This window comes from Pseudopodoces humilis, chromosome 26, assembly GCF_049639895.1.
Source record: "Pseudopodoces humilis isolate 2021_Gansu_Grassland_sample_001 chromosome 26, ASM4963989v1, whole genome shotgun sequence".
Classification (NCBI taxonomy): domain Eukaryota; kingdom Metazoa; phylum Chordata; class Aves; order Passeriformes; family Paridae; genus Pseudopodoces; species Pseudopodoces humilis.
In genome coordinates, this window is record NC_142225.1 from 5,190,559 (window position 1) to 5,215,193 (window position 24,635).

At 54.0% G+C, this 24,635-nt stretch overlaps 1 protein-coding gene across 13 annotated transcripts in view; it reads right to left on the minus strand.

Annotated features, from left to right (window-relative positions):
* Positions 1-615: 615 nt before the first annotated feature.
* ATP2B4 (ATPase plasma membrane Ca2+ transporting 4) overlaps positions 616-24,635 on the minus strand; it is a 56,615-nt gene continuing 32,595 nt past the window's right edge. For 6 of the 13 annotated variants that reach the window (XM_014258153.2, XM_088067048.1, XM_088067046.1 and 3 more), the window contains exons 7-22: positions 23,759-23,794; positions 21,721-21,882; positions 21,420-21,634; positions 21,104-21,346; positions 20,783-21,024; positions 20,197-20,431; positions 19,329-19,508; positions 18,587-18,674; positions 18,379-18,485; positions 16,846-17,037; positions 15,282-15,495; positions 14,156-14,367; positions 13,153-13,260; positions 11,942-12,124; positions 10,033-10,122; positions 616-5,514 (exon numbers count right to left, since the gene is read on the minus strand). In XM_014258153.2, the coding sequence (XP_014113628.1) occupies positions 5,218-5,514; positions 10,033-10,122; positions 11,942-12,124; positions 13,153-13,260; positions 14,156-14,367; positions 15,282-15,495; positions 16,846-17,037; positions 18,379-18,485; positions 18,587-18,674; positions 19,329-19,508; positions 20,197-20,431; positions 20,783-21,024; positions 21,104-21,346; positions 21,420-21,634; positions 21,721-21,882; positions 23,759-23,794 (2,804 nt within the window). In that variant the 3' untranslated portion in view covers positions 616-5,217. Of the gene's footprint in view, positions 5,515-9,921; positions 10,123-11,941; positions 12,125-13,152; positions 13,261-14,155; positions 14,368-15,281; positions 15,496-16,845; positions 17,038-18,378; positions 18,486-18,586; positions 18,675-19,328; positions 19,509-20,196; positions 20,432-20,782; positions 21,025-21,103; positions 21,347-21,419; positions 21,635-21,720; positions 21,883-23,758; positions 23,795-24,635 lie in introns of those variants that run through there. The other 7 variants (XM_088067050.1, XM_014258157.2, XM_014258154.2 and 4 more) reach the window with 7 other exon arrangements.

Consider the following 24,635-nt stretch of genomic DNA (forward strand, 5'->3'; position numbering starts at 1 on the left):
TGCAATCAATGCTTGGGAATGAGAGGATTTAAGGGGCTGGTTGATTTTATTTCCCATTCCTCTTCTTTTCTGGACAAAAAAAATTCCTCTTTGTAGGGAAAGGACTCTGGGTTTGGAAGGAAATCCCAACTCCACCAAAGCCAGCCAGGAATGGGGAAAGGAGAATCCCGGACCCAGCGCGGCCCCTCAGGACCCAGCAGCACCTTTCTGGTGGCATTTGGGGGATTTTACTTGGAGGTGGTGGAAGAAGAAGCAACCAAATGACAGAAACCCCGCGCTGAGGTGAGCTGGGGTTGGATCCCCATCCCTCTTTCCACCCCACCGGGATGGAGCCGATCCTCAGGGAGGGTTTGGGACAGACTCCCCGAGCTGCCGGACACACGGAGCACGGCACGGTTACATGTGGGCACATTTTATTCTCTGGATGCACTCGCATTGTTTCTGCTCAACAGCCAAAGCTTTATTGATTCCAAACCGTTCCCCTTCTCCTTCTCCATTTTTTTTTTTTTTACTGCACCACTTTTTCCCACCTCTCAACCACTCTGCTGCTTCCACTTTGGAGTATTTATCTCTGCTTGGAGTCTGTTTTCTCGGAAGAAGCCAACAGACAATTCATTCAGATTATTTTGTTGTTTTTTTTTTTCTCCCAAGATCCATATAAATTACATGCAAAACATTGTACATAGAGATTAATATCAAAATGCAATACAGATCAGGTGCACTTTAAGCTGGACTCTAGGATATGGCAAACACACCAGGGTACATATTGCTTTGAAACCACCATTGTTTTGTTTTTTAATGTCATGCATACCACATAATATTCAGTCTTTTGTTTTGTATTTTGTTTTGGTTTTTTTTTTTCTTTTTCCTCCCGTTTTTTATATAAAAATACCAGTGCTTATTATACTGAGTTACTGGGAAAAAAAAAAAAAAAAGAAAAACTCAGCTCCACGTGCCCTCTTCAAAAGAAAGTGTTTTTGTTTTGTGAGAGCATTGGATAAATATATATACACACACATAAATGTTGAGTTCAGACTGTATATATATATATATTTATTGAAGGGGAGGAAAGAAACTAAAGGCAGTTTTAGCCATGGGCTTTGCTGGATGAAAATTGAGGGATTTGGGGAGCGGGACAGAGCAGAGTCGGGGTGAGGGGGGAATGCTGGAGAGGAAGAGGTGCCAAAATCCCCCAGTTTGGGTGGAAAAGGAGCAGGAAAAAGCTTCCTCCACATCCCTGTGCCCCAAGGGGAAATCTGGGGGTGTAGAGGAGCGTTTTGGGGGCTCCACGAGGGCTTGGGGACGGAGCAGAAGCGATGCAGGTCCAGGTGTCCCCACAGAGGGACAAAAACCCTGCAGGGATTTGGGGTCTGCGGTCCCAGAGGGTGACAGGAGCTGTGCTGGCACCTCGGGGATGCCCCCCTGAATTTGGGATGGGGTTTTTTTTATCAGCCTTCCCCTCAGGTCACCCTCAGAGAGGGGCTGAGCCCTCCAGGCCCGGCGGGCGGGAAAAGCCGCGAAGGCCGCCCATGCTAAAATGTGGTTTAGTTTGTTTCCTTCTTGAGATCGGTGGGGAAATTTCACTCGGAAGCTTTATTGCACGGAAAAAACCTTTTGGGGGGGAGAAAAGGAAATAAAACCTGAAATTAACCTCCCTCCCCACACCCTTCTCCCTGTGCAAATCATAGAAACCTCAGCAGGAGAAAAACGCCTCGAGAGCTGCCTGGCCAGCAAACCAGGGATGTCTTTGGTACCAATCCGCCAACTCCACGGAAAATCCACGGAAAATCCACTGAGGGGCCCTGCTGGGATGAAGAACCGGATGCAGAAGGATGTTCAGAGTGTTTTAATAACAAAGCATTCCAAGGTAAGTTGAACATGGATCACACAACGAGGAGGGGAGGGGGGGTGGCTTTGCTTCCTGGCGGGCATGGCGCTTTGTCCCTCCCCTGCTCCGTGCGCACTCGTGGCAGTTCAAACCAAGCAGGAAAAAAAAACCCCCAGAAATATTCATAATAATATATATTTATATATATATTTATATCTCCCCCTAGTCAAGGCATGTTGCAGAGAGTCCCCAAAAGTCCGTGCCACTGACCATGCCTTTTTGTATTTTTGGAGCACCAATCTCCCCCAAATCTCTCTTTTTTTTTTTTTTCCTTTTTTTTTTTTTGTGTAATGTCCTCAATAACTTAAGCCAAGAGTCAGCTGCTGCCAGGATATCACTGAAACTTAACCCAAACGAAGAAAAAAAAAAGAGTAACTTTACAGGAAATTTGCACAAGAAACATTTATACTTGAAGCAACCAGCCATACACCAACAAAATTTATAGATATTTATATAAAAAAAACCCATTTGTGTCATCCAACTCACATCTAGTAGAAAGATGGCTGCTCAGAGAAAAGGAAGCTGACTGGCATCCGATGGCTGAATTAATTAATCCACGGAATTAATTAAAGTGTCCCTCGCAACTGCCCTCACACAGTGGTGGGACTGGAGATTTCTTTATTTTCTTTTTTTCTTTAAACAAAATACATATGGCTGACGTAAAAATATCAGTTTCTGAGCTAAAGAAAACTAGAATTTTTTTCTTTTTCTTTTTTTTTTTCTTCTTTTTTTTTTTTTTTTTGCATAATATTTATATAGCATTATTTCTCCCTCCCCCCACTCCTAAAATGGAAACTAGGACGACAAAAATAGAGCAAACTAAAGGAACGACCAGACCCTTTGTGGCAAACCCTGCCAGTCACAGATTTCTGGGAGTGACTTTGAGAGCCTCCAAAGTTGGCTTGAAGTTGTTGTTGGTTTGAGTCTTTCTTTTTTATTTTTTTTTTATTTATTTATTTCTTTCAACAGGTCTGAGGTATTAAAAAAATATCAAAAGAAAAAAAAAAAAAATCGGTGCATCCCCCCCCAAAAAAGTATTTAATAAATATTTATGTAAGCTTGTAAGAACACCATATATTTTTTTTGTTGTTTTTTTTTGCATGTATTTAAAATAGAAAAAAAAATTAGTTGTTTTTTTTTTTTTTTTTTTTTTTAAGCAACGTCACCTTTAGCACAGAACCAAAACCCCACAACCACCCCTTATTTGGGTTTTTTTTTGTTTTGTTTTGTATTTCCCGGTGTTTAACCCAAGATCCCCTCGCTCCCCTGGGTTATTTTTTGGGGGGAGGGAGGGAAGGAGGAGCTGGGCATGGGGTGGACACTGAATTTGCACTGGGGACGGGCAGTGGTGGCAATTCCTTCTCGCTGTTGGCAGTGAACAACGCCCAGCTCGCCAGCACCAGGGTGGGACACTGGGGATATTTGGGATTTTTGGGATTTAAGGACCTTTCCTTCGCCACGGGGAGGGCGAGGCGGTGCCGGGGGGCGAAGCCAAGACACTTGGTTTGCGGTGTGGTTTAAGGAACACTTAAATCTCGGCAAAGATCTGGGCCCTGGCGTGGCAGGAGGTGCTGCAGGCAGTGCTCGGACAAGGCACGGGAGATTCCGCTGTGCGTTCCTGACGGGAAAGGGGAGGAGAACCCAGCCAGAGCCAGCCTTTCCCAAACAAAAAAACAACGTCCTCTGCGCTCCCAGGGATGGGAATGACCTCGCACAGGCGCTTCCAGCGCATCCCCGAGCGAGCCAGAGGGGATGGAGGAGGGCAGAGAGGGGGCAGAGCTTCCTCCAGGCTGGGGTCACAACAAGGAGAAGCCCCCACCCCGCCGCCTGCTCCAGGGATCACCAGAGGGACAATCCAGCTCCAAGGAAAGGGATTCTCCCAGGGTTGTTCCCAGGGGTGGAGGCGAGGCTGGAGAGGAGGAGATGGCCTCCAAATAAAGCAGCGAAATGAGGCCAAGCCTCCAGCAGCGCCTTCTCTGGAAGAGCTGCAGCCATCCAAGCCAAGCCTCCAGGAAAATCAGGGATCATCCCTGGGCCTCCCTGCCTTCCGCTGGATCATCAGCCAGATTGATCCCTCCCAGGATTCAGGACCTGCTGTGCCCTCAGTGTTCTCCACTCAGCCTCCCACGGCTTTTGGGCATCTCCTGGATCCCTCAGCGCTTCCCTGGAGCCGGCACTGCGAGGCTGAGGGGTGCTGGACCCCGACAGCACAGAAAAGAGGGAAAAAATCCCTCCGCTCTGGAGGGCAGGAGCTGGGAGAGCTGCAAAAACCCTCTCACCAAGAGTTTCCCCCTGACCAGGAGCAGCAGAGAGGCCTCTCCTAAAATTCCTCAGGAAGAAGCTGCATCCCTCACAACTGGGGGGGGTCTCTCCACCTTTTCCCTGGCAGTTTCACCTCCACATTTGCAGGAAAATCTGAATCTCTCCCCTCCAGCAAGGTTAGAGCCAAGCCAACTTCATTTCTCATCTCCCAGTTTGGAAACAGAGAGAGAAAAACGTGTGGGCACACACAGAGGGGGAGCTGGAAAAAACCCAGGTACCATTTTTCAAAGGTGGAAGACTGGTGGGCATCCCTGGATCTCTCAACCTTGGAGTAAACACCTTCCTCTGGCTGGGATTTTTTAGTTTATTCCTTAATTTTCGCACTGGAGCGCTGACTGCCCCATCCCACTTCCCACTGGGTAAGGGGGCAAACCCCACAAGCAAAGAGCAAACCCCAACATTAGAAGAGAAAACCTCTAAAAACCACGAGTGGAGAAAAAAAAAACAACTAACAAACCCCACCAAAATAATAAAAAATAAAATCAAGTCACAAGTGCACCCCCAGCCTTTGGGCTGAGGGCGTGTAAGACTACAACAATTTGAATTTCCTTGGAACATGCATTTTTCCAAAGTGAAAACCCCCTGGCTCCAGGTGCCTGGAGCCCAACTCTTGGAGAGGAAAGAAGCTGGCAGCTTCCCCTGGGTGAGTACCACAAAAAATCAGGGATGGAGATGCACAATTCTGTGGTTTTTTTGGTTTTTTTTTTTGTTTGGCTTAGCCTCTCTCCCAACACCCAGCGTGGTGGTACTCTGGTTCCCACTGCTAAAGACTGGTAAAAAAACAAAACAAAACAAAACAAAAATGAAACAAAAAAGAGAAAAAAACAGATCATTTCCCCCACCCCCCCAAAAAAAAAAAAAAACCAACCCAGATGATGACACAGGCATGAGCAGTTTGACACGGAGTGACCGCAGCGTGTGACCAGTTACTGCTGCCGGGATCACACAGGGCCGAGGTGGACGAGGACGAGGAGGAGGAGGAGGAGGAGGAATTCCAAGTTCTAAGGTCAAACGGATGTCTCCAGGCTGTGGAAGGGGCTCCCAGGCTCTGGGAAGCTGAACTCGCTGTCCACAGCGTTGTTGTTTCTGTTCAGGGCCGTCGACCCCGCCGGGCTGCCCCCACCTCGTTTTTGGAGTCCGTCAGGCTCGGGCTCGTCTTCGGTGCCATCAAGGAATGGTGTCCGAGGCTCGTCTTCCTCCAGGATGAACTCTGGGTGAGTCATGAAGTTATGGATGGAGCTTCTGGATTCAGGTTTCTCGAGGCCTTCGTACAGGGAGCTACGGAACGCATTCACCACTTTGATCTGGGCGGCGTGGGGAGGAAAAAACAGGGGTCAGTGGGGCTGCCAGAGGGCAGAGCTCGAGGGAGAAAGTGAAAATAACTGATGAGAGACAACCATCGAACAAAAATACAGCACGACCACAGCAACAAAACCACCACTGAACAGACAGCTCGGTCAAAAAATGAGACATCTACGGTGAACTGGGGGCAGAGTCAGGCACTACGGGGGTGGTGGGAACCCACCGGCTACGGGGCGGCCTCAGAAGCTGCAAGAAAAGACACGGGACGACTCAAAACCACCACCCCAACATCACGGGTCTGGATGGATGGAAGCCAAAAATGCGTTAATTAGTCGCTCGTTAAGTCGGTGTGTGTGTGCGCGCGCGCCTCGGGGTGGACAGACACGAGGACAACGAGGTGGGGGCAACTACGGCTCCAAAAAGAGGTGGGTTAGGCAAACAGCGGGGCAAACTCTACCGTGGGAGCCGTCAGTGGGGTTGGGCAGGGTCGATCCTACACCTCTGGAAAGGAATGGGGCTGCCCAAAGGCGTCTCCAGCTTTTTGGGAGCCCGTGGGAAGCGCAAGGGTGCCGTGAGGAGGGAACCGGGTCCAGCTCTCTGTGGGTTTCCCCACACTGCTGGAGCTCTGGGTCCTTCCCAGTGGTTTCCAAAGGCAGCTCCGCTGGCACGGAAAAATGGGAATTTGATGGAGCTGGGAGCCAACTCACATTCTGTTGGATATTCTAAAGGCACACACAATCCTGGGAGGCCCCTGGGGCGGCTCCACCAAAATCCAGGCTCAAGCAGGAGATCCAGAGCCTGTTTTGGAGCACCAGGGGATGGCTGCACTGGAAGGGAGAGCTCTGGGAACACGCCTGGCGGTGGATTCCCTGCTCCCTCCTGATCCTCTGCAATTCCAGCCTCACGCCCTTCCAGCTCACGGATTTTGGATCAGGTGGGTGACAATCCCAGCTCTGCGGGGATTTTAGGGAAGCTCCACAGAAGCCTCGGAAGAGCTCATGAGGGACAGGAGATCTGCTGTCCCATGGAATCACCTCCAGAGCCCTGAAGATTTTCCAGCAGCGCTGGAAGCACCAGGAAAGGCTCAATTTCAGTCGTTGTGCTCCATCTCCTGCCCTGTGGAAGGAGCTCTGCTCTTCCTCAGCTGCCTCCAGTGCTCCCCACCCCTGAGGAACATCCACTGCCTGCTCCCAGGACGTCCCCGTGGCTGAAACTGCGCCCCAAAAGGGAGGAGATCCCACAAAAACGGCGGGGGAGCAGCATCCCTGTGGGAATCCTCCCCGCTGAGGGAGCTGGAGGGGGAACGATCCCGAAATCCCCTTGGTGAGAGGGAAATGAGGAGCTGTGGGTGTTCTGCCACCTCTGTGGGCTGCAGGTGTGCTGGGGGAGCAGAGACCTCACCCCAAACCCTGCTGAGATGGGCTGGGCTAAACTGTCCCTTTGTTTAAACTCCCTTTATTTAAACTGTCCTTTTATTTCAATTCCCTTTATTGACACTGTCCCTGGGTGTGGCACTCCTCCAGCTGGGAATTCACCCCCCCCAGCACAGCCCAAAACCTCCTGAGGATCTCTGATCCCACAAAACCAGAGCAGGGAATTCCTTCCTTGTGCCTGGAACCCTGGAAGTTCTCCCTGCCCCCTCTCACCAAGGACGCCTTTCCACGTGTGTTTTGCACCTGGCTCAGGATCAGGAGGCATTTCCCAGCACGGGATCGGCTCATCCCAGCTGGAAGCAGCCCCAGGAGCTCCTGCACAGGGAGCAGGGCCACACACCCGAGCTGGAGCACAGGGGATGGCATGGGCTGGGTATCCCCAGTGCTGGAGCACCGCTGGCCTGGAAAAACGGGAATTGGAGGGAGCTGGGAAGCAATTCAGAGCTGGATTTGTGCGCTGGTAACCCTGGGATCAATTCAGGTGAATGCACAGGACACCACCGAGGCCACTGAGGATCTGTCACATCAGCAACGACTCGAGAACAGCAAGTCCTGACCCCCAAAAAACCAGCTGAGCCAAGGACAACGAATCCAAGCAAGCCAAGGAGAGCCCAGGGACTGCCAGGGCCACGAGGTGGTGGCCAAGGAGAGCCCAGGGACTGCCAGGGCCAGGAGGGGATGGCACCTACAAACTCAGGTTTAGGAGCAGCTCATGTGGGACCAGATCTCCTCTCCCAAGGAATCACCTCCAGAGCACTGGAGATTTGTCCAGCACTGCTGGGAGCAGCAGGGAAAGCTCCCTGGAGCAATTCCAGGGAATTTGTGCTCAGTCTCCTGCTCAGCCCCCTCAAGGAGCTCCTGCTGCAGCTTCCCTCAGATTTTCCTCCATCCTCCATCGCCTGCTGCGAGAAGAATTCAGCTGTTCCCTCGTCAAGGGAAGGGAACAGCGAGGAAATGTGTTCTGAATGAGCCAGGCAGTGCCAGCAAAGCTGAATTCCAGGCTGGAGCCGCCCCTCCCTCCCTCCCACAGCCGGCTCCCGCCTCCTCTCCACCTGGAAACTTCAAATGCAACCTCCAGGCTTGGAATTCATTCCCGTGAAACCTCCACGTGCCCCACGGGAATTACATCCCCTGGCTCTGCCCAGCTCCATCAGTCCAGGGCAGAATTCCCAGTGGGAGCAGCTCGGCTCTGCAGAACCTGAACATCATTCCCGAGAGCTCTCCAGCAATTCCAGGAGGGACACAGCAAATCCAGCCCTGGAAAAACTCATCCACGGGAGGGGAGGCACCACGGATCTGCGTGGAGGGAAGAGGAGCTTTGGGAGAGAGGGAAGCAGCAGAGGGAAACGAGAGAAATCCAGGCAAGAAAACAGCGGGAAGATTTGGAGACCTGGGTTAGCTCCTGGAGAAGTTTGCACGACTCTATCCAAGTTTTCTAACCCCTCGCTGCAAAATGGGGAAAACACGGATCCACAGACTGCAAAAAAGCTGCATTTTGGTCTCATCCCCCCCCACCAACCCCTCTGCTCTGGGCTGCTCTAAGCAGATTTGATTCCATTAGAAAATCCTGGAGGTTTTCCCAGATGCAGGCGGGAGCAGGAGGCAGCTGTGCTGCTCCAGAATCGCTGGGGTTAAACTCAATCAGCTGCCAGCCTCAGAGTCAGCTAAACAGAGAGAAAACAAAATTATCCCAAATTCTCTCTCCTCCCCCACAGTGCATAAACAGCGGAGCCTGAAAGCTCTCCAGAAAGTCACCGAGGGTATTTCTCTAATCAGAGAACGGGGATAAGTGACTGTGCAATAAAAAAGCCAATTATCCAGCAGAGACACATTCCCTGCTCCCAGCCTGCAGACAGAATCCACGTGCTCACCAGCCCCAACAACCCACACACAGAGGGGTTTGACATCAGACAGGGCCTTTTTTTGGGGGGTCTGGAAAGCCAGGATCCAGCATTCCCGTTGATACCCAGCAGGAATTGTTTTCCATGCCCGTTCCCATGCACAGTTGTGTGTCTGCACACCCCGGGATCCCCGGCGTGTGCAGAGCAGCCCACGATGAACACACACACACAGAAAGGGCTTTTTTTGGGGTCTGGAAACCCAGATCTAGCACCCAGCATTCCCACCGGGATCCAGCAGGAATTGTTTTCCGTGCCTGCTTCCATGCAGAGCGGTGTCTGCACACCCCAAGATCCAGAGTGTGCAGAGCAAGGTGGGCACCGAGCATCCTCTGGCTGCCCTGGGCACCAGCAGAGCCCCGGGGATGTCCCCACAGAGCCAGGGGATGTCCCCACAGAGCCCTGGGATGTCCCCACAGAGCCCTGGGATGTCCCCAGGGCAGCACAGGGATGGCTCAGCTCTGTCCCCAGGCCATGCAAGTCCCCAGGTGGGGACAGAGAGGGGGACAGCAGCCCCGAGGTGTCACCAGCTGAGCCACAGGCAGGGTTTTCCACAGGCAGCACCCATGGCAGGAGCAAATCCTGCCTGTCCCTCCTCCCCGTGGCTCAGCCAGCCCTGGGGACAGTCCCAGTGGCCACTCTGCCTCCAAAAGAGATTTCAAGCAACGCCTCTGCCCGTCCCTGGGGTGTCCCAGGGCTGGGCAGTGGAAAGAACTGGCAGGATTTGGGCTCAGCCTTGCCCTTCTCCCAGCAATGCTTGTGAACTCGGGGGTTTTTTGAGCAAGAACCGCCAATTTTTGCCCGCCCTCAGGAGGGTGGACTCAAACACCAGCCCTGCAAAGGAGGAGAAGAGGTAAAACTGGAGGAAAACAACAAGGAACGGGGTGGGAAAGGACCAGAAAGGTTCGTAACTTTGTTAACAGCATAAAAACTGGGGTTTTGAACGGTTTTCCCGCCCCATCCTTCAGGTTAGGAACTGAGTGTGCAAGTCAAGGCTGAGAGGGAGCGAGAACAGGCGGGGTTAGGTGGGTGCAGGTGCTCTCTGTGGTTATTAGAAGTCATGCATTGTAATAGACCATCACTCACTGCCCGCAGGAGGAGATGCAGCAGCAGCAGCAACAGCAGAAGTGGTGGGAGTGGAATTGACGGAGGAAAGAGCTACATGGGTTGGGCTAGAAACATTTTTTACATCGTGGTGCTGGCTCACGATGGAAGGCTGTCTCCTGAGGGCTCCCTGCAAAGAGGAGGCGCCGGTCTGGAATGTGTAAACTACGTCCATCTGCAAAGAACCAGAGAGTGAGATAGCAACGCCCGGCCAGGGACAGGGACAGGGACAGGGACAGGGACAGGGAGAGGGGGGTGGGCGGGAGCAGGGAGGGCAGACACACACACAGAAAGGAAGGAGGAGGATGGAGAGGCGAGGAAGAGGAGGAGGAAGGAGGAGAGAGCACCCCCCCCAGCCCACCCCAGGCTCCCCGAAACCCACGGGGGGTTTTGCTGGTGGTGCTGGAGGGGGGGAGCAGAGAGAGAACGCCCGGCTCTGCCCTTCCCACGGCAGCGAGAGCAGCGGGGTTGATCCCCCCACCGGGAAAAAGGCTGTGGTGGGAGGCAGCAGCAGAGGAAACACCTGGGGTTATCCCGAAAATCTGCAGGAGGAGCAGAAAGAGGCAGAGAGGATGGGCAGAGGTGCGAGCGGGCAGCCGGTGTGAAAGGGCTGCTGGTGCCTCAGCCCTGTGGGACCGCTCCGTGGGTTCTCCACAGCTCCCGTGGCAGCAGGAGGTGTTCCAGCCCCTCTCCCAGGCCTGGGGGCCGCTGGGGATGCAGCATCCTGGTGGCTGCCCTGTGGATGTGTCCCAAGGCTTGAGGAACTGAGCAGCATGGCCACCGTGGCTTCCTGGGCGCTTTGTGGTGCTTTTTGGACACCTCCTCCAGCCCCAGCTCTGGAGGTGTTTCACACACGGCTTCGCTCCTGCCTTGCTCTGCTGTCCCTCTTTTCCCCTGGCCTGGGGGGAAGAGCCCTGTGCCCTGTTCAGACACCCCAAGTGGGGACAGGAGCCCCCCCAGTGCTCAGGTTGGACCCTAAAGAGGCGCCAGGAGGTGCCAACACCCAGGAGCATTTCTCCCGTGGCGAGAGCTCATCTCAGCTCCACCACAGGGAAACACCTGGGAAGCTCCAGGCTCAGCCCCAGGGGCACCTCTGGCACCACAGCCCTTCAGAGCTCCCAGATTTCCAGCACATCTGGAGCACTTCCAGAAGATCCTGGAAGCTCCCAGCATGTTTTTCACCTGAGTGAAACACTGGTTACCCCTCACAAGAAGCCCGGCTGCCCCTCAGTGCTCACGAGGCTGAGCTTCACCTCGAAGCCACCGAGGTGACACCGTGGAGGGGACAGCTCACCGAGGAGAAGGAAAGGGAATCTGCCCCAGCCCCTGTGCCCGGGCTGTTTGTCACAGGGACAGAAAGGAGGAGGAACAAAGGTGACCCAGCAGCTCTTCGTGCCCGGGGACACCAGGACCTCCCTCCGTGGGACAGCCCTTCCCTGGCCTCCAAGGAAAGTGAGGGGCACAAAGCTCTCCCTGCTTGGTGGGAGCAAAAAAAAACCCCATCCTTTTGGGGTGGGGAAAAAGGGAAACAGCAGGGAAAAACATCAGAGAAAACCAACTGATGTAACAAGGCTGAGAGGTTTTTCTCCCCTCCTGTGCCGCAGGGCTGAGAGCTCCGGGCGTGGAGCTGGCACAGAGGGGTGGCACAAGGAGCGAGAGCAGGGAGGGTCTGACAGGTCCCTGCTGGGCACATTCCCACTGGGAACAGCGTCCCAGCAGCCACCAAGAGCACGGCAGAGCCTGGGGGGCTCCATGGACCCCGCACAGCCCCCCGTGCTGTGAGCTGACCATCAGCAGCACCTCCAGCCTCCTGCTGGACTGCCCAGCATCTGCAGCACAACAGCCTCCCCCCAGCCATCCCAAAATCCAGGTTTTCCAGGTTCCCTGGGAAGGCACAGTGGAAGCCTGGCCTGGGGGGGCGATGGCATCCTGGAGAGGGAGAGACAGGAGACAGAGAAGGCAGAGCCCCCCCAGCCCCGCTGCCCCCCCAGTACCTGGGTCTGGATCCTGTTGAGCCCCCGGAACCACAGGATCTGCCCCCGCCGCAGCTCCATCTCCGCGTGGTCGATCTCGTCCACGTCCTCGGGCAGCTCCTCCTCGGGGATCTCCTCCTTGGTGATGCCGTGCCCGGCCTCCTTCAGGAACTTCAGGTGGCTCGTCGGGACGGTGGAGATCAGCTGGGGACATTCGGGGACATGGCAGCGGCTGTTACTGTTGTGTATCACTTATATATATATCATTATATCATACATATATATATATATAATTATTTATATATATTTTATTATTGTTCATTATTTATTTATTTAGTCATTTATTTATTTATTATTTATTTTATTATTATTTCTTCATCATTATATATTTATTATTTATATCATATATATAATTATTTATATATTTTTATTATTTATTATCTATTTATTATTTATTTTTTATTTAGTTTATTATAATTTATTTATTATATATATTATTTATACATTATATCATATATATCATTATTTATACATATTTTATTATTTATTTATTATTTCTTATTTATTTTATTATTATTTATTTACTATTATATATTTAGTATTTATATATCATTATATCATATATATAATTATTTATATATATTGTATTATATTTTATATGCATTATATTTTTAATATATTATATAATAATATAAATATATATTGTATACTATATATTATATATTATTACACATATTTTATATGTATTATATTTTATATAATTTATATAATATTATAATTATATATAATATATTATATATATTATTATACATATTTTATATGTATTATATTTTATATAATTTATAACTTAGGTACTCATGTATAATTTTTTATGTAATATAATACTGATAGTTAGACTGAGGTCGTGGCAGTGCCACCAGCCCCGGGGAGGTGTCGGGAGCCAGCGGGGGATGTCACTGTCACATCTGGGTGTGTCACACCTGCAGCAGGGTGGGGCTGAGCAACCTCCTCTCCTGCTGCTGGGGTGGGACATCAGCCCCCTCCTAAATATCTGCCCCTTCCCTTTTCCTTTTCTCCTTTTTATTTTCTCCTTTCCCTTTCCTCTTCCTTCTTTTTTCTCCTTTCCCTTTTCTCCTTTTCCTTCTCTTTTTTTCCCTTTTCTCTTTTTCCTAAGGAGCCGTCCTGGAGGAAATCCAGGGAGAACGGGGCAGGATTTTGGGATTGGCCCTTACCTGGCCCCACAGGAGCTCTCCCACTCCAATGAAAATGCACCAGAACCACTGGCTCAGGGTGAGCCCGGAGCAGCTGAAGGGCTTCCCACCAAACTCCACGATGATGATCTGCGGCACAGGAGACAAGAGTCACACCCTGGGCAGCTCTGAGGGCATGGAGAGGTCCCCTTGGGCCACACTTTTCCCTCTTTCCTGTGATTACAGCAGGAGCAAGGCCCTCAATTCCAGGCTGGGAATTTTCTGGAACACCAGAGAGATGCAAAGACTTCTCATCCAGACTGGAAAGTTTATGGGAAATCAGAAAGGAGCAGGGACCTCACATCCAGGCTGGGGATTTTAGGAGCAAGAACCTCATATCCACATTGCAATTTTTGAGGAACACCAGAAAGGAGGAGGAACCTCACACCCAGGCTGGGAATTTTGAGGAACACCAGAAAGGAGGAGGAACCTCACACCCAGGCTGGGAATTTTGAGGAACACCAGAAAGGAGCAGGAACCTCACACCCAGGCTGGGAATTTTGAGGAACACCAGAAAGGAGCAGGAACCTCACACCCAGGCTGGGAATTTTGAGGAACACCAGAAAGGAGGAGGAACCTCACACCCAGGCTGGGAATTTTGAGGAACACCAAAAAGAAGCAGGGACCTCACATCCAGGCTGGGAATTTTAGGAGCAATGACCTCATATCCACATTGCAAATTCTGAGGAACACCAGAAAAGAGCAGGGACTTCACCCCCAGACCAGGAACTCCATGCAACACCAGATTCACCTCCCAACACGCTCTAGACCCCAAATCATGGAATCCCAGGATGTTTTGGGCTGGAAGGGATTTAAACCCCACCCAGATCCATGCGCTGGGACACCTCCCACCAGCTCAGGTCGCTCTGATCTCCACCCACCCCAGCCTTGAGCACATCCAGGGTGGTTCCTGTGCCACCAAGACGCTGCAGGGGGACAGAGCCGAGCCCGGGTGTGACAGCCCCCGGCAGCCCCGCGGCCTCACCTGGGCGGTGAAGGTGCCCAGCACCACGGCGCAGAAGATGGGGTTGCGGTAGATGCCCTCGAAGACGTTCCTCTCGCCGTGGATCTTGCGGGCGTTGATCTCGTTGAAGAGCTGCATCATCACGAAGGTGTTGAAGACGATGGTGTAGTGCTCGGTGGGGGGAGAGTGCAGGGGAGCGTTCCGGCCGCTGTCAATGTCGAAAAACTTCTCCCCTGCGCAGGAAAAAGGGGATTTGGGGAAGGGAAGAGAGCAGAGGATGAGATGCTGCTTCTTCCTCCTGCTCCTTCCTTCTGCTCCTTCCTTCTGCTCCATCCTGGGGGCGTGGGATTAGGGTGCCCTGACCCTCTGCCAGCCCCACTGAACCTAAATATCCGTAAAAGTGCTGAAAAGCTCCAGCTGTGCATCCAGGAGCAAAAATCTCTCTCTGGGTCAGCCCCTGCTTCCCAGCCACCACTCACAAAGCTCTGTCCTGCACGAGGGCACTGTGACAGCGACTGCAAGGCTGCCCCTGGTGGGCTGTGTGCAGGGAGGGGACTCTGCCCCTTCCCTTTTCCTTTTCTCCTTTTTCTTTGCTCCTTTCCCTTTCCTCTTCCTTCTTTTTTCCCTTTTCTCCTTTCCCTTCTTTTTTCTCCTTTCCCTTTTCCCCTTTTCCTTCTTTTTTTCCCTCTTTTCTCCCCTTCCTTTTCTCCCCTTCCTTTTCTCCCCTTCCTTTTCTCCCCTTCCCTTCCCTTCCCTTCCCTTCCCTTCCCTTCCCTTCCCTTCCCTTCCCTTCCCTTCCCTTCCCTTCCCTTCCCTTCCCTTCCCTTCCCTTCCCTTCCCTTCCCTTCCCTTCCCTTCCCTTCCCTTCCCTTCCCTTCCCTTCCCTTCCCTTCCCTTCCCTTCCCTTCCCTTCCCTTCCCTTCCCTTCCCTTCCCTTCCCTTCCCTTCCCTTCCCTTCCCTTCCCTTCCCTTCCCTTCCCCTTTTCTTCCCTTCCCTTCCCCTTTTCTTCCTTCTCCTTTTTTTCCTTCTCTCCTTCCCTTTACTCCTTTTCCTTTTCTCCTTTCCCTTCCCTTTTCCATTTTTCCCTCCCCCTTTATTTCCCCCTTCTCCCCTTGTCCCCAGCACCCTCCGGAGCCGCGTGCTCACCGGCGAAGAGCAGTGTGAAGATGATGGTGAGCTGGTAGACGGCGTGGCCCAGGATGTTCTTCATCATGGTGCGGGAGATGAGCGGCTTGTTGCGGCCGTAGGGTTTGCGCAGCAGCAGCGACTCCGACGGCGGCTCCGTGGCCAGCGCCAGCGAGGCGAAGGTGTCCATGATCAGGTTCACCCACAGCATCTGCACCGCCTTCAGGGGAGAGTCCTGCAGGGGGAGAACACATCAAGCCATCAAAATCAACCCTTCTTCCCTTCCTTGTTTCGTTCTTCTCAAGAGAACAGCTCCAGAATTGGTCTGGGATCTTTATAAAACATTCCCAAACGTTGCTCCTTTGCCCTGAGCTCCCTGCACTGCCTTCAGCGGAGAGTCCTGCAGGGGGAGAACACATCAAGCCACCAAAATCAACCCTTCTTCCCTTCCTTGTTTCATTCTCCTCATGAGAACAGCTCCAGAATTGGTCTGGAATCATTAACACCTTCCTAAAACATTCCCAAGACGTTTCTCCTTTGCCCTGAGCTCCCCAGGGGAGAGTCCTGCAGGTAAAGCGTGGGAGAACATGTCACATCAACTAAATAAACCTTTTCTTTCCTCTTTGTTTCACTCTCCTCATGAAAACAACCCCAGAATTGCTCTGGGATCTCTAAAACTTTCCCAAACCGCTCCCAAGACATTTCTCCTTTGCTCCGAGCTCCCTGCACGGCCTCACAAGGCATCTCCCGACCCCTGGCTCTTGGTCACATCCCTAAACTCCAACAATCCATGGGAAACCTGCTAAATCCAAAGGGTTTGTGTATTCTCCTGCTCCAGTGAGGAACAACCCACTGGAAACCTGTGAAATCCAACAGGTTTGTTCTCCTGCTCCACTGGAAAAGAATCCACTGGAAAACTCTTCAAACCAAGACATTTATTCTCCTCCTCCAGTGAAGAACAACTCACTGAAAACCTCTTAAATCCATGAAACTTGTTTTCCTGCTCCACTACAAAACAACCCACTGGAAATCTGTTAAAAATCAAGACATTTATTCTCCTGCTCCACTGAGAAACAATCCATTGAAAGCCTGTGAAATCAAACCAGTTTAATCTCCTGCTCCACTGGAAAAGAATCCACATGAAAACTCTTCAAACCAAGCCATTTATTCTCCTTCTCCAGTGAAGAACAGTTCACTGAAAACCTGCGAAATCCAACCAGTTTTATCTCCTGCTCCACTGCAAAAACAACCCAGAGGAAACCTGTGAAATCCAACAGGTTTGTTCTCCTGCTCCACTGGAAAAGAATCCACTGGAAAACTCTTCAAACCAAGACATTTATTCTTCTTCTCCAGTGAAGAACAACTCACTGAAAACCTGTGAAATCCTACAGGTTTGTTCTGCTCCACTGGAAAAGAATCCACTGGAAACCTGTTCAAACCAAGACATTTATCCTCCTGCTCCACTGGAAAACACCCCAGACTAAACCTTTGAAATCCAACACGTTCATTCATCCCCCTCCTCTCCAAGTGACGAGGTGATCACCGTGGTGAAGACCCCGTGTCCCACCTGGCCAGGTGATCTCACCTGGGTGATGCAGGCGCCGGTGAAGGCCACGATGACGGCCACCACGTTGACGGTCAGCTGGAACTGCAGGAACTTGGAGATGCTGTCGTAGACGTTGCGGCCCCACATGACGGCCTTGACGATGCTGGTGAAGTTGTCGTCGGTCAGGATGATGTCCGAGGCCTCCTTGGCCACGTCCGTGCCCGCGATGCCCTGGGGGACAGAGCCAGGGGTGAGTCACGGTGCCTGCCTGGCTCCGCTGCTTCCCAGGAATGTTCCCAGCGGGAGAAGCCCACGGAGCCGCTGCTGATCCGTGATCGGCAAGGCCGGGCTCTGAGGCAGCCCAGCTTTCCCTGGGCACATCCCAGACAGAGCCACGGTGAAGAAAAGCTGGGAAACAGCTGGGAAACAGCCAGAAAGAAAGTCAGGAAGCAGCTGGAAAACAGCCAGAAAACAGCTGGGAAATGGCTGGAAAACAGACAGGAAACAGCCAGAAAACAGCTGGGAAACAGCTGGAACAAAGCTGGAAAACAACTGGAAAACAGACGGGAAAACAGACAGGAAACAGCTGGAAAACAGCTGGGGAAAGAGCTGGAAAACAGCTGTGAAACAGAAAAAAAGCCAGAAAACAGCTGGGAAATGGCTGGAAAACAGACAGGAAACAACCGGAAAACAGCTGGAAAACAACTGGAAAACAGCTGCCTCCTCATGCCAGGGAATGGCTCCATCCCGGGCTGGGCAGCTCTGCTGGAATCCCGAAGGAGGGAGAGCCCAGCCCAGAGGTTTCTGCCCCATCCCCGAGGTGAGAACGGCCCCACAGCTTCCCAAATTTCTCCAGCAGCATCTCCAGGGAACCAGGTCGGGCTGTGCTTCCCAGCGCCAGCACAGCGAGGCGCTCACCCTACAGGAATTCCATGCAGGAATTCCAAAAGGAGCCCATTCCCTGGCGTTTTCCCGGATTGCCCGGATCCCAATCCCAGCACAAACAGGAAATCCCTGCCTGTTGCAGGTTTAGGGGAACAGCCTTCCCTGCTCATCCTAAAGGCTCTGGAATTGCACTTGGATGTTCAACACATTCCTAAAAACACTTCCCAAAAAATCTTTTCATTTGCTCAAAACTGCCTGTGCATCCTCCCCACCCAGCTCCTGCTCATGTCCCTGAAATTAATCCACATCAAACCTGTTAAAAACAGGTTTATCTCACTGCTCCTTTCACACAGGATAAAAACATCAAACCAGAGTTTCCCACCATAAATAAATTCCCAAAGCCTGATCCAGCACCGTGCCTGGAACTGGGGTGAAGAGCTGCAGGGAAAACCAAATCCTGGGGCTCCCACAGCTTTCCTGGATCCAGGAGAGACACCAGGACTTCCACGGAATTCCCAATCCCTTGCTCACGGTCCTGTGCAGCTCAGACTCAAATCCAACACCCTTAGAAAATTCCTTTTTGGGTTTTTAGGCTGTGGCGTAGATTTGGAAAAGTTTCCATGGTCTGGAAGCAATTCCAGTGGAATAACCCCGTGGAGCGAAGGAGAACCCCCAGGCTGGCCCTACCATGGCAAACCCAACATCTGCTTTCTTCAGGGCTGGGCCATCGTTGGTCCCGTCTCCTGTCACGGCCACCACCTGCCTCTGGTCACCCACGGTGCTGTCGATGATTCCTGCGGTGGAAACGAGGAATTAAACCCCAAGGGAAAGCTCCCAGCCTGGATCAGGCTGGAAAAACCCCAGGGATGAGCCCCTGGGGAGGGGCAGTGCCCACCTTTCACCAGGGTGTGCTTGTCCGTAGGGGAGGAACGCGCCAGCACCCGCAGCTTGGGCCAGATCTTGTCCAGCTGCTCCTGCTCCACCTGCAGGACCAGGAAAAAGGGAAGTGAATTCCCCCCAGGAATCTTCTGCTCCACCAGGGAGCAAATCCCAACCGGGACAGGACAGTGGCTTCACCCCAAACACTGCTGAGCACCCCAGCAGCTTCCGTATGCAAGGAGAAGAGGAAAATCCAGCAGCATTTGGGAAACTCAGCAGGATCTGGAAAACCCAGCAGGATTTGGGAAACTCAGCAGGATCTGGGAAACTGGGTAGGATTTGGGAAACCAGCAGCATTTGGGAAACTCAGCAGGATCTGGAAAACCCCGTAGGATTTGGGAAACCCATCAGGACTCAGAAATCCCATCATGATTTGGGAAGCCCAGCAGGATTCAAAAAATCCAGCAGGATTCTGAAAGCCCAGCAGGACTTGGAAAACCCAGCAGGATTTGGAAAACCCGGCAGGATTTGGAAAACCCAGCAGGATTTGGAAAACCCAGCAGGATTTGGAAAACCCATCAGGATTTGGAAAGCCCATCAGGATTTGGAAAACCCATCAGGATTTGGAAAACCCATCAGGATTTGGAAAACCCATCAGGATTTGGAAAACCCATCAGGATTTGGAAAGCCCAGCCGGATTTGGTGCCTTTTGCCGCTGGAGAAGCCTCCCTCCCCCGTGCAGGGCAGAGCTCTCCCACCTCTCCCTTCTCGTTGCGGATGAGCCGGTTGAATTCCTTCCCCTCCAGGCACAGGAAGTCCTCCCCGGGCAGCAGGATGCCGCACTTGGTGGCGATGGCCCGGGCGGTGTTGATGTTGTCCCCTGTCACCATGCGGACGGTGATGCCGGCGCGCTGGCACTTCAGGATGGCATCGGGCACCTGCGGGCAGGGCGGGGTTGGCGCTGGACCAGGCAGCTCCTGATCCCCAAAAAGATCTGGAAAAGGCTCTGGAGGGGTGAGGGAGCTGCGTCTGCCACCCCAGGGGGAAGGGGCTTCGCTGTCACCCCCCTGGGCGCTGAGGCCAGCCACAAAAACAGGAATTTCATCCTCTCCCGCCCCGCTAATGGGTTTATCCATCAGGGAGCAGTGTGGGAAGAGAGGGAATTAGATGAGGAATGAGCAAATCCAATCAGGAGCCTCCAGAGCCGCTGCAGCCAGGGGATCCATAATGCAATTCCCAGACTGCCAGATCCCTGAACATCTCATCAGGGACCAGGAGAGCAGGGGGGGCGAGCTCCAAACTGGAATCCAGGGGCAGGAACGAGGGGGATTATTGCATTAGGCCAGCAGACAGCTCAGAGGGAAAAAACAGCTCCAGGAGCCCAGGGATTCTTCCTGGCTGTTTCCATCCACCTTCGGTGCAGCCTGGAGCAGCACAGACCCCACAGATCGGGAATTTTGGGTGGGAACATGCTGCCACGGGGTTGTTCTGTCCAAAAACGGGAGAGGAGTGCCGCAGCAGGGAGCTGGGGGCACATCATGGAATTCCTGAGGGGATCATGGCCCTGAGCAGCAGGAAAAGGGCTGGGAATAGCACAGGCCAGGGGGGACAGGTGGGATTTGGTACCTCAGGCCGCACGGGATCCTCGATCCCCACCACGGCGATACAGGTCAGATCGGACAGGATCTCGTTCTCGCTGTCCCAGTCGGGCTCGGCGTCCGCAGGGAAATCCCGGAAGGCCAGGCAGATGGTCCTGAGCCCGTGGCAGGCCATGGGCTCGATCACCTTCTTCACCATCTCGTCCCTGTCCTTCACCTTGAACACCCGCGGCTCGCCGTTCTTGTCCAGGATCTTGGTGCACCTGAGGGGAGGCGAGGCAGCGTCACAGTCCTGGCACCCCCTCTGCAGGACAGGGCTGTCCCCTCGTCCACAGCTCCCTCCAGCCTTCCCAAACCCACCCAAAAAAAAACACTCGGCACATTCCTGGCACAAAAGGAGCACATTCCCCTTCCACAACCCCCTCCAGCTTTCCTAAACCCACCCAAAAACCACTCGGCACCTTCGCGACACCCCACCTGGACATCCCCTTCCCCACAACCCCCTCCAGCTCCCCCAAAAACCCACCCAAAAACCCTCCCACCATCCACCCTCGCCCCCCGGGGCGGCCGGATCCCGTCAATCCGGCGGGACGAGGAGCAGGAGCGGGATTTACTTGCGCAGGATGATCTCGGAGGCGCCCTTGCTGTACATGCGGAAGCCGCCGCCGCTGCTCCTCAGCACGGTGCTCATGGACTTGCGCACGGAGTTGAAGGTGTAGACCTTGTAGAGCTTCTCCTCGGGCACCTCGTTGCGCACGGCCTGGTAGTCCTGCTTCAGGTCCAGCACGAAGCCCAGCAGGGCGCACTCGGTCTTGTTGCCCACCTGCCGGGGCAGCCCCCCTTCCTTCTCCGGCGGCTGCGGAAAGGACGGAAAAGCCATGCCGAGCCCGGCCGCGGAGCTACGGACGGCCACCAGGCTCGGCGCCGCGGCTCACCAGGATTTTGGAGGTGTAGGCGGAGTTGATGGCCACGCCGTGCACGATGAGGTCCAGGATTTTGGGCAGGATGGCCTCGGGGTCGGGGATCTGGCGGTAGTGCGTGTCCCCCACGTAGGCCTGCACCACGGTCATGCGGTTCATGGTCAGCGTGCCCGTCTTGTCCGAGCAGATGGCCGTGGCGTTGCCCATGGTCTCGCAGGCGTCCAGGTGCCTCACCAGGTTGTTGTCCTTCATCATTTTCTGCAAGCACCGAGGAGGTCAGGCCCGGCAGGATTCCCCTCCTCGCCCCCCTCACGCCACGCCCAGGCCTCACCTTGACGGAGTAGGCCAGCGAGATGGTGACGGCCAGCGGGAGCCCCTCGGGCACGGCCACCACCAGCACGGTGACGCCGATGATGAAGAACTTGACGAAGTACTGGATGTAGATGGGGGTGCACTCGGCCAGCCAGGGCCTCTTCTGCACCCCGAAGGTGTCGATGACGAAGTAGAGCACCAAGATGATGACGGTGATGGCCGACATGATCAGCCCTGGGGACGAGGATGAGGTGAGGGGACAACGGGGACAGGGACAGCCCTGCCCCAGCTGCTCTGGGGTCACTGTCACTGTCACTCACCTGCCTTCCCGATCTGCACTGCCAGGCGCGTGAGCTTCCCCTGCAGCACCGACTTCTCCTTCTTGGGCACCTTCACCTTCTTCTTCTCCTTCTCTTCGTTTTCCACCCCCTCCTGGCTCTTCAGGGGCTGGATCTCTAAGGCCACACCATCCTGAGTTTTAGCTACAGCCCGGGGGGCAAAACAAGACACCACGTGTGAATAGGAGAGAGAGCCGGGAAAGCCCGGAGGACACCACTGAGGAGGAGGATGGTGGTGGCAGAGAGCGAGCGAGAGAGAAATCCCAGGACAAGAACCACTCCCGACCACACACGCGTCCGAGCACATGGAAGCTCCGTGTCCCAGGGCCCTGCCACCTCTCTCCGGGGCGGCTTTCTGTCATCTACCCCCTGCCCACGGATTAGGGATCCTCAGAGGTGACTCTGGAACCGGTCACACCTCTGCGAGAAACCCTCTAGGCCAGATTTTGGGGTCTCTTCCAAGCCTGCGGAGGACTGGCAGCGCTGTGGGGTGAGCCCAGAGATGCTCCAGTGTCCCCAGTGCCTCGCTGAGCGTCCCCGGTGCCACCTCTGCAGCGCCCCGTGGGCAGCCCAGCAGGAAGCGACCGAGGGGGCGAGATGGAGGGGAGGGTTAGAAATTGGGATGGAGACTGAAGAGCAGGGAGCCAGGAATCCTCGAATCCCAGCCCGGAGCCATCCACCACGCCTCTGGGAGCCGAGACAGCCCGGCTTCCCGTTCCTAAAATGGGGCTAATCCAGCTGGAAGGCCCTGGGGAAACCCTGGAAGCTTTGGAGAGGGATGGGAAGCCCCCCCCAGAGGTTCCTCCTCAGCTGCTGGAGCTGGAGGAGCAGCAGCGGCCCCAGGGCCACCCCGGGACCTGTCCCCTGCTGGGCTGGAGGCCACCCCGGAGCAGCTCCGCAGAGGAACCTCCACGGTGACAACAGACCCGACACGGACACAACAAAGCACCCGGACACATCTGACGGCAAGGAGGGCAACTCAAACTGCTGAGAGGAGAGAGAAAGAGAGAGAGAGAGAAAGAGAGAGAGGGGTGGAGAGAGAGGTGCAGAAATGGGGCTTCCTCCACAGCCTGCAAAGAACAGTGTGAGAAACACTGGCGAGGAGACGCTCACGGAGTCGAGGCCATGGCAGGACAGGGTGCAAGCGTCCCGTGGGCCCAGCCCTGGGGGAGATCTCATCCCAGGAATGCCAGGAGGGCACTTCCAGCTCTGCCCCGAGCACCAACCCTGTGCAGGGACAGCGTGACACGGGCACAAGAGCTTTAAACCACCAAATCCCCGCTGCGACTCGTGGAGTTATCCCAGGAAGGCGATGCTGCGCCAAAAGTCCTGCTGGAAGAGCCCTGTCCTCCCTGAAATACGGCTTTTCCCCATGCAGGGACAACAGGAAGGCTCATCCAGTGATGAATTTTAGCTTTTCTGTTTTCCATACATTTACAGTCCTGCAGTTGTTCAGTGTGTAACTCTAAATTTTATGTGCAGTGTCAGCTGCTGCTTTCCCCTTTCGGGCAGACACAACAATTCCTCTGCAGGCCTGGGAATCAAGGACACCTCAGTGCCTCAGGCCTGAGAAATGTAAACAAAAGTGAGCTGGGGGCAGCAAATTGGCGCAAATTCCTTCATCACCTGAAGCTGTAATTAAGATTAACCCCCAACATCCAAATGGACCACGTGAAAACCCGTGGTCCGTTTCTGGGTGCAGCCCCCGGGGAGGGGCTTTGCCTGCCCAAAATCTACCTGGAGGCCCTTCAACAAATAGAACTGCTTTTTATTCCTTTCACTCTGTTTTTAGGGAGCCCCAAAAGGTGCCACCAGCAGGGCTGGGGCTCTGGGGACACCACGATGCCGCGCCAGGGCCACCGGCCACGGGACCGTTGCACCTTTTCCCAGAAAAACGAGGCGAGAGTCCCGCCGGAGCAGCAAAGAGCACAGACTGATGAGGAGAAGGAAGGAAGAAGGAAGGAGGAATGCTCGGTAGTTAGTGTGGTGCTGGTTCAAAGGATGGAGAGGCTGGCGTTACCTTTGTTGCGGTTTTCGGGGGCTCCGCTTTTTTTACCTGTTCAAAGAGAGAAAGGGGGGAGGGCTGAGCACACGGAGCCGCCTTCCCCATCCAGCTTGGGACGCTCCCAGGGGCCACTCCAGTGGGCACCCTCTGGACACCACGCCTTGCTCCACCAGGCTCCGCAGCTCCCGGGCTGCCCTGGGCACCCCATTCCCAAGGATTCCGGTTTTCCCTGCCTGTAAATCACCCCCACGACCCCAGCAGTGCATCAAAGGTGCTGGAGGTGGCCTCAGATTTTCAGGAGGAGAAATCACGGGGCTCCACAGAGCAGATTTTTGGGAGAAGAAACCTTCCTGCAGCTTCAGGTCCCTCCCTCCTGCTGCCATAGATCCGTATGGGAAGCGCAGACTTGTCCCCCACTGTGGGCAGCGCCAGGCCCGGAGCAGGGAGGTCTGACCCCCCAAAATCTGCCCAGGTGGCTCACGGGGGGTGCCCAGGGCTGCTGCACCTCAACCAGCCTCAGGTGACAAGGGCTTTATGTCACCCCCAGCTCCAGTGGGGACAAACTGTGGTGGCACAACCCTGACCTGCTCTGCTCCCAAAACCATTGAGCTTGAAGACTGGGAAAGCTCCAAGCACTGGAGGCACCCACGGCAGTGCCACTCCCGGTGCCACTCCCGGTGCCATTCCTGGTGCCATTCCCGGTGCCACTCCCAGACCACCTTGTCCTGCCACCTCCATGGCGGCAGCCGAACCCGGGAGCTCCGCAGCTCCCAAATCCCGGCGATCCCGGAGCTGGGGAAGCCAGGATCCCCGCACAGAGCTGGAGCTGGCAGCCAGCACAGCCCGGGAAGCCTCTCCCTGGCATCGCCTCCCGGGAAGGGCTCCCCGGCGC